This window comes from Cyprinus carpio, chromosome B19, assembly GCF_018340385.1.
Source record: "Cyprinus carpio isolate SPL01 chromosome B19, ASM1834038v1, whole genome shotgun sequence".
Classification (NCBI taxonomy): domain Eukaryota; kingdom Metazoa; phylum Chordata; class Actinopteri; order Cypriniformes; family Cyprinidae; genus Cyprinus; species Cyprinus carpio.
Genome location: NC_056615.1, coordinates 24,186,583 through 24,196,060, shown reverse-complemented (window position 1 = coordinate 24,196,060; position 9,478 = coordinate 24,186,583). Strand labels below are relative to the sequence as shown.

General features: G+C 37.3%; 1 protein-coding gene across 1 annotated transcript; it reads left to right on the top strand.

The window, feature by feature from the left end:
• Positions 1–6,433: 6,433 nt before the first annotated feature.
• On the top strand, positions 6,434–8,612 carry krt91 (keratin 91). Its single transcript, XM_042745211.1, has 7 exons — positions 6,434–6,982; positions 7,190–7,272; positions 7,359–7,515; positions 7,590–7,751; positions 7,849–7,974; positions 8,059–8,279; positions 8,371–8,612. The coding sequence occupies exons 1-7, from the start codon at positions 6,488–6,490 to the stop codon at positions 8,492–8,494; spliced, it is 1,368 nt and encodes a 455-aa protein (XP_042601145.1). The 5' UTR covers positions 6,434–6,487; the 3' UTR covers positions 8,495–8,612.
• Positions 8,613–9,478: the final 866 nt, after the last annotated feature.

Here is a 9,478-nt window from a genome sequence, read left to right as displayed (position 1 = left end):
GCTAATTCTCGCATTGTTTTAGCAAAGTATCAGCAAAGTATATGTATATATATATTATTTAAATTTATTTTAAAAGAATATGCATACAATAGAGGGTTAAACATTCATTTTTGGTTTTATTTCTATTTTACTAAGCCTTTGTTTGCACATTCTTATGGTTCACAGCGTTTTCTGCCTTTGGCACTTCACATCAAGTGAACTGTCTGTGACAAGGTCAGGTTTCTGCAACTCTGAGATTTCTACAGCCCCTTTTAGGGAAATAGTCATGAGCTTTACTGATGGGAGTCAAAACCACAAATGTTACAGGGGACACACACCATGACTGCAATATAATAAATGCAGTCATGGTGAGCATAAGAGACTCCTTTCTAAAACATTACAAAATCTTACTGACCCCAAACTTTTGAATGGTAGTGCATATTGAGATTTTGCTGTGCAACGCAATGCCACTCATATTTTCAACTGCTCAAATTCTTATTGGGGCTATTGTACAAATAACAGCTATTTCTTTTTTTAATGCCAACAGACAAATGCAACAGTGACTGTCTGCAAGCTCACATATTATTTACAAAATTTACAGTTTAAAGTTAATAAAAATAAGTTAATGCTCGGAAAGTATAAGCAACAGTTCCCTTCCCTCCCTGGCAACAGCAGTGGAAAAGTCGCATCTTATATTCCACGGTTCATTCTAATTAATTGGAAGCCCAACAGCAGTATGCAACTGGATGGTTTATAGTGAAAAATATTTGACACATGTGTGAGATACTGGCTTGCGTTGCTCAGTTGGACTGCAATTGCAGAACGGTTCCAACAACGGACCTTAAAAGGGCAACTAACTCCTGCAGACAAGATGAGACAAGTTCTAAGAATAATACTTAAGTATATTTTAGGATATCAGACTAATCCGGGGAGCAAGTCAAGAACGTGCACCACTTTTGGATGATTTTAGTCTTGTATCGAAACATAGTCTAGATTAAAGATGTCAGCATAGGAAAACACAGAGTGCACGCATTTATGCACTCTTAAAAATAAAGGTTCCAAAAGGGGCTTTATGCCGTGATGTCATAAAAGAACCGTCCAGTGAACATGTTCTTAAAAGAAACATTTTTCTTAGTGTGAATTTTTGTGCCATTTGTGCAATGAAAAAGTTCCATTGATGTTAAATGTTCTTCACGGAACCATCGATGTAAGCAAGGAACCTTTATTAAGTATACGTGACACAAGCACAAAACAGAAATGGCAAAACCGGTAATTGAAGAAATCAGCCTGTGGCTTTATTCGCCACATCTGGAAAGCAGAGTCATAGATACGAAACCACATCAACCTGAAAAGCTTTAATTCAACCGCAAAAAAAAAAACATTTCGCAAGAATTTCTGACAGAAGAGTGTGTGAATGAACCAGGCGAGTGATTTATGGGAGGGCGTAGGTCACCGATAGCAGTTTTTCTGCTGTCATGCCTGTGTTTACTTGCCAAACCCTGAGGGAGAAGGAATGAAAGAATCTGTCCCCTAGTCTCTGGATGTTACCCAGCCTGCGCTTTGAATCAATCCGACACACCCAGTCCTCAAACGCTCACCTGAGGTTCACAGAACACATTCACAGCAAGAAACATAATCGCCATCTATTTTAATTCTGTCTACTGCATGGTTCCATAAAAAAGGTTATCGCTCATACAAACAGATTCCCATTACAGTTAACAAATGACTCAGTTATGACTCACAATGTTCTGCCATAAAAGAGTCACTTCGAACGCCATGGACAGGTTCTCACGGGTGTTTTTTTTTTATTTTTTTTAAATCTCTTTTCAGTTGTATAAGTAAATCTGAATTGTATTTACCACAATTGTACTCTTTGAATATTGTGTAGGTGTCCTATTATCAGTAGTATTACAGTTGTGCTGTTGTAATGTAATTATAGCCAATTCAGGTACAATTTACAACAGGCCTGAGATACCAATTTTGTAGTTTTTTTTTTTTTTTTTTTTTAGTTTTTGTAGTTTACTGGTATTCTCTAAAACAAACCCAAACTTGGTCAAGGAAACAAGTGAGGTTATTTTCAAATCCGATAGCTGGTGAACTAATCTTTTAATATCCTGTTTAATACCATAATAAACTAGGTAATCTGGGTCTGAATGAAAATTTAACCTGCACTCTCAGAAATAAAGGTACAACAGCTGTCACTGGGGCGGTAGCTTTTCAAAAGGTACATATTTGTACCTAAATGGTCCATTTTGGTACCTTAAAGGTACATATTAGTACTTAAAGTGTACATATTAGAACCTAATAGGTACAAAAGTTGTGCCTTTATTTCTGAGAGTGTGGTGTGCAACCTTGGACATTATCAGTTTGCTTGTTTATAGTAACCAAGTTTATGTAAAATATCAATACACTTGAGGAGGAAACAGCCGGTAAGGGTTAAACTGCAGATTTGGACCTGTACGCTGCAGTAATGTGAGCTTCAATGGGTGGAGAGGGGTGGGGACTGGGTGGTCCAATAAAACTAAAGCAAACTGAAACCTCTGTTCAAAACGCCCCACACTCTCAATGCTTTAAGACTTACGTAATAGGTTACACATGAAAAGCTCTTTAAACTCAAGAATATAAATCAAGCAATTCCGTGTTTTTCCCCTAAACTCAGACGTCATGGGGAAAGATAGAAAACATTTAAATACTTGTTGCCACAGTTTTGCTAACTTTACATGAGCAAGACTTATTTTAGATTACTGTTATTAAAAGGCACACTTTTGTTAATGCAACACACCCAAACCTCTTCTTTGGGTAATTATATGGTGGTTTCTTGCAAGCATGAGGCTTAATGAACCTCTTGACAAGCATACCTTTTTCCATTCAGCAATGCCATAAATCTCTGAAAACCACATAAGAACAACTAACTCTTAAAAACTCCCAGTGTGGTCAGAAAGATCAGGTGAAAAATGAAGAAGCTCACTGGTTGAGAACAAGCAGATAACTGTGACAGGCCTGTACAAGCCTTTGTACATTCCTGAAATCTGTCTTCAGTATCTCACAGTTAAGACACTGAAATGCTAGACAAATACCACTCAAACAAACGTTTCAACAAGGATTTTAAGATAGAATGTGTAAGGAAAATGTATATTTAGTTAAGGTGGCTTATCACAAATTCCACAGTTTTTTTAACCATTTTAAAATCACCTTTTGACCTTTGATCTTCCTACGTGCACTAAAAAAGTGCATTCACTTAGAAATTGCTAGTAAATTTAGCAAACAAAGACATGGCAAGTAATACATTGAATTAAACATTAAACTTTGAAGTAATAAGACTCAAATGGTATTTACTCATTAGATTTACTCCAATAATCTTGGTTTTATTCACAACCTTGGCAAAAAAAAAAAAGAAAAAAAAAGAAATAATATTTACATCATTTTGTCTCTGGATTTATGTTGAGTCTTTAAATCTGCATGTACAACATGTCTAATAAATCACACAGTTCCAATTAAAGAAGTCTTTTGTAGATCTCTTTGTATGTCCGCACCTATGTATCCAAAATAATATGGTAAAAATGTTAAATGTAAAAATATAAATAAATAATAATAATATTTGTTCTGACAGCAATGATATAATGTATTCTACTTGAAGCAAAGATTAGCACTTTTCGACCAAATAGTTGGAACACATATGCTCTTATAAAACTATACCTAAATTATCATGTAATTGCAATCATAAGAAGAACAAAAGAATTGCTCAAGATCACTTATGAATTTTTGAAAAGGACTAAAAGTGATTGACAGGAGGGCGGAGGGCACTGCTAGCATAGACTCCCACATACTTGTGTATACTTGTCTAACCTTGAGGGAGAAAACTGAAGGAATCTGTCCCCTTGTTAGTCTCTATGTTACTCAACTTGCGCTTTTTATTGATCTGACACACCCTTTGTCCTCAAATGCTTACCTGGTTCAGGCTCATAAAGGGTCACATTCACTGAAAGGCTCGGCACAATAGCGCTGCTATAAAAATCTAAACAGAAGGCAAAGAAAGACACATTGAAAAGCATTTAAAATACATGCTTTTGTTCAGAGGAAAAAAGAAAAACAAATGCTGCACAGAGAGATACAAAACTATAAACTTATTTCTGTTGTTGTTTTACTATGTCAGTCATATTTGGATTATTTAATTAATATAATACGAGAAGATTCTTAATATTTTTATTGCATTAACTAAATCCAGATATATGACTCACAAAGTGGAATATATTGCAATTATCGCAACAATCTGCAAACACAACATTGAATGAATAGAATTTCACAGGTGTTTCTCCTGTGCATTATGATCATTATAACCTATGCTTACATAAATATTTAATTGTACAGAACAACTACAAAGAGACAAGCCCTATTTACCAGCTGCACATAACTAGCTTTGAATAATTCAGAGAGGAACAAATTACTGAATTTTGCACATAATTACTATGTAGCACTTACTAGGAAGCAGGCTTTAGACTTCATGATTTATTTATCTCAGTTCAGACGTTAGACTTTAAGTTGCACTGCTCTATTTGTCATGCTAGAGTTGTGTAAATTGTGCTAGGCTACCATAAAACGATATATCATCAAATGTTTGACTTTTTCTCTGCCACTTCCCTGTACTTTATTTACACTAAGCTCCTAGAACTTGTGGAAGAGGACCACCCTTTTTGAGAACTTAAAAACTGTTGTTTACTGTCTAGTTCAACGTAAGTTCATACGTATCGTATTCCCAGTTGAGTCTCCTCACACACATTTCACATTTAGTCATATAGCCATACATATGGATCCTTACTCTCCGAGTGATGTTACACCTTCACAAGGACACAACCTTGATCACAAACACTTTCTTTGTTTAAAGTAAGCGAGTCTTTGTAAAATATAAATACTCCTGCAGCGAAGCATGAAACTATGGTTTTTGGCATATAAGCTGAAATAATGTGAGCCAGAATGGGTAGAGCAGACGTTCAGGAGTGGAAAGCCATGCAGACCACCTTAGGCAATGCATTTCAAGACCTCTCAAAATTTGTTTGTAAAACTGCTGAATTAGACGAGTGTTGGGTTTAAAATCAAGCAATTCAGCATTTTGTTTAAGAATGTATAGCATAATTATTTATGCATCAAGCAACATATCAAATAATAAAGAGTTAAAAATGCTTCTGATTCTGCTCACAGTCTCTCCCCCGCTCAGTTTTTATGGTACAAGACATTTCATATCCAACTTTAAGACACTCCCTTCTATCAGTTTAAGCTTAATTATTAAAGAGCTTTCTTTTTCTCATATCAGGCAATCAAAATTTACTGTCTTAACATCTGCGCTAAACGTTATTCTTCATTTGTTCTGGTGTCTACTGATTTTATTTTGTACTTTGTTCTTGTCGCTATGGCAACAACACTAAGGCTTGTCTTTATACTATATACAAGCATAGTGTAAAGAAAGTTTTAATCCAAACAAAATGCCTCACTTGAGATGAATAAACAACTAGGATTTTGAATGCTTAGGCTTTTAAATTATATAAATACCTGTTAAATTGTATTTTTAATATCAAGATATTAAACATTCTATTCTATATTCTTGTATGGCACATGATAAACCATATTTTAAAATAAAAAAAGTACAAAATGTTTTATTCTATATTCCTGTGTGTATAACTGACATAGTAACTGTGGCTTTGCTGCAGCTTGTTTTTTGGGTGTGTCTCGGTATTGGCACCCTGAGGGCAGAAACTCTCATTTTTCTAGTTCTTGTATTTGCAGTACGGTTTTCCCCTCAGGTTCAAAATGTCAGTCTAATGATATTCAGAAGAAGAAGAAAAAAGATGAATAAAAATGTTTTTATACTATGTACAAATGCTCAAATCAGATGTGTTTCAGCACATAATGTTAAAGTTGGACTTATGCATTTTGATATATATATATATATATATATATATATATATATATATATATATATATATATATATATATATATATATATATATATATACATATATATATGCATTTTGTTTGGATTAAATCATTCTGTACACAATGCTTGTGTACATATATATAATTTATTTTGCACAAAAGCACTTATCAATATATTACTGTATTACCAGAACATAAGGAATTTGAGAGCACAAAAGTTCTTTCAAAAAATCTATTAGACGAAGATTAGTGCTGTGCAAATCAAAAACTTAAATATGCATACTATTTTGGCACTGACTTCACTATGGCAAAATGTCTACTTATAAAATTAAACTACATCAAATCTGATTTTGATCTCAAACATATTCAAACCATACAGTTGGCTGAATGCTGTGTGAATGTGTGTGTTTGCCTTTAGAGAGTGAGGCAGTAGTTTCTCACTCCTCCTCCTTGGATAACCCTCTACGCCCCTCCATCGTTCCCTCCCTCATTTATCCAAATAAAAGGATCACGGGTCTTCTGTTCCTCACTTCTCACTCTCTCCAGTCAGAGAACAGAACAGCTAGCCTCCTCTACAATCATGTCTGTTTCATACGCCCGCAGTTACATGTCCTCTGGAGGATCCATGGGAGGATCCCGCATGTCCATGTCCGGTGGTGGTGGTGGAGGAAGTCGTTCATCTGGCATGTATGCAGGCAGCATGCACGGGGGAGCTGGAGGATATGGAACACGTATCTCAAGCTCCTCTGCTTCTCGTTCCTTCTCTGCTGGAGGAGGTGGCGGCTTTGGAGGTGGTGCTGGTTTTGGTGGCGGTGCTGGTTTCGGTGGCGGTGCTGGTTTCGGCGGTGGCGCTGGCTTCAACCTGTCTGATGCTGTTGATGTGTCTGCAAACGAGAAAGCCACCATGCAAAACCTCAACGACCGTCTGGCCTCCTACCTGGAGAAGGTGCGCTCCCTCGAGAAGGCCAACGCTGATCTTGAGCTGAAGATTCGCCAGTTCCTGGAGAGCAAGACATCCCCCTCTGCTCGAGACTACAGCGCCTATTATGCTACTATCAGTGACCTCCAGAACAAAGTATGTGGTATTGACAGAAAGAAAAATTGAAACAGCATTTGTAACTACAGTTGTATATTTTTGTTAACTTATCTTTATATGAATAATGGGCTAAAAAATAAGCAGTTTAGTGGAATGAACATAGAAGTGATTTTTGTCCAAGATAACTCTTTAAATCTTAGATTTCCCAAGAGGTATCTAAATTTGTCTACATTCTTGTCTCCTGAAATCCAGGATGCCACACGTGTAAATGGAGGCATCTACCTCAGCATTGACAATGCCAAGTTGGCTGCAGATGACTTCAGGGTCAAGTAAGTCCACATAAATAAGAGAAACGTTGACTTTAAATATCTCAAATAAACCTAGGTGTTTACTTAAGGGTTTGATTTCCGTGCAGATATGAGAATGAGCTGAGCATGAGGCAGTCTGTAGAGGCAGACATTGCTGGCCTGAGGAGGGTGCTGGATGAGCTGACAATGGCCAGATCTGATCTGGAGATGCAGATTGAGGGTCTAAAAGAAGAACTGATCTTCCTCAAGAAGAACCACGAGGAGGTAAATTGGTCTTCAACAAACCCATTATTCTTCCAGATGAGGGACATGCTCAGTGGTTTTTATTGCATCTTTAGGAACTCTTGGCAGCACGCTCCCAGATGAGTGGACAAGTCAATGTAGAGGTAGACGCAGCACCACAGGAAGACCTGTCAAAGATCATGGCTGAAATCCGTGAGCAATACGAGGGAGTTGCAGCCAAGAACCGCAAAGAGCTTGAGGCCTGGTTCCAGTCTAAGGTAAAATTACATTAGTCCAAGTTTGTCATAAGAAACCAAAACCAAATCAAAACCAGTAAACTGATCTTACTGCTTTCCTGTGGACTGTCTCTCATAGAGCGAAGCCATCAACAAAGAAGTCGCTGTAAGCACAGAAACCCTTCAAACGTCCAAATCAGAAATCACAGAGCTTAAACGCACACTCCAGGGTCTTGAAATCGAGCTACAGTCACAACTCAGTATGGTAAGCAGGGGACCAGGTCAATCTTGAAATCTGCTGTTTTGATACATCACACAGCCTTTAGAATAATGATTTTCTTCTCAACAGAAAGCGTCGTTGGAAGGCACTTTGGCAGACACACAGTCCCGCTACTCCAGCATGTTAAACGGGTACCAAATGCAGGTAACCGGCCTGGAGCAGCAGCTGGGGCAGCTTCGTTCCGATCTAGATCGTCAAAGTCAGGAGTACCAGATGCTTCTGGACATCAAGACCAGACTAGAGATGGAGATTGCAGAGTACAGGAGACTTCTGGATGGGGAGGCTTCTGGGTGAGACATTAACATTCAGGCATTTATGTCCTGATTTGTGAGATTAAGATTCTGAGTTGTCTATAACTTCATGTTTTTCCCCCATCCTCAGAAGTGTCCAAACTTCAAAATCCTCATCCACATCCTCAACTACACGCAAAGTGGTCACCATTGTAGAGGAGGTGAAAGACGGAAAAGTGATCTCCTCCACCCAGGCTGTGACCGAGACCAAGTGAGATTTCAAACAAGAACAACCAGTATGAGATGAAACCACTCTTGAGATGAAACAACCCAACAGTGTGGGTTGATATGAGTGATAAAAAAAAAAAAAATCAATAAACTGGTTTAAATGTGCTTTTGTGTTTGAGTCTTATTTTGCTCTCAAATGTTTTAATATGAGTCAATTATTAGAAGTTTGTACTTGACTAACTGGGGCCCAGGTCAAGAAGCAGACAGACTGGCTAAACCGACCATCTGCTAGCCGCCTTACGTCACAAAAATCGGTTAATTCTCAGCACATAGAGACTCTTTAACCTAGATATCACACTATAGAGACTGTGTCTGTTCCCTGAACTAGAAAATACAAAAAAACATCCAAACCAATTTAAGAGTAGCAATTTAATTGATGTTCAACAAGTAAAAAAATCATATAATACAGAGAAACCAATGATAAAGCTTGGCTTATTGAAATTTCAGGTCCCTATCTATGAAAGCACTGATATGGTAAATGATATGATCACTGATCACAACCTTGATGTGCTCTGTTTGACAGAAACCTGGCTAAAACCTGATGATTACATTATTTTAAATGAGTCTACCCCCCAAAGATTACTTTTATAAACATGAGCCACATCCAAAAGGTAAAGGGGGAGGTGTTGCTTCAATTTCTAACAATATTTTCAGTATTTCTCAGAGGGCGGGCTTCAGGTATACTCGTTTGAAGTAATGGGGCTTCATATAACATTATTCAAAGAAACAAGTGTCAATGATAAATCCCCTGTGATGTTTGTACTGGCTACTGTACACAGGCCACCAGGGCACCATACAGAATTTATTAAAAAATTGATGATTTTCTATCTGAGCTAGTGCTGGCTGCAGATAAAGTCTGAATTGTTGGAAAATGCATTTCTAGACATTCTGAGCTCTATTGGGGTTAGACAACATGTGTCAGGACCTACTCATTGTCAAAATCTTACTCTAGATTTAATACTGTCACATGG

Coding starts and splice junctions, on each gene's coding strand:
- krt91 (XM_042745211.1), top strand. CDS start 6,488: ATGTCTGTTTCATACGCCCGCAGTTACATGTCCTCTGGAGGATCCATG. Junction 7,516..7,589: donor TCAAGAAGAACCACGAGGAG/GTAAATTGGTCT, acceptor TTGCATCTTTAG/GAACTCTTGGCAGCACGCTC. Junction 7,752..7,848: donor AGGCCTGGTTCCAGTCTAAG/GTAAAATTACAT, acceptor TGTCTCTCATAG/AGCGAAGCCATCAACAAAGA.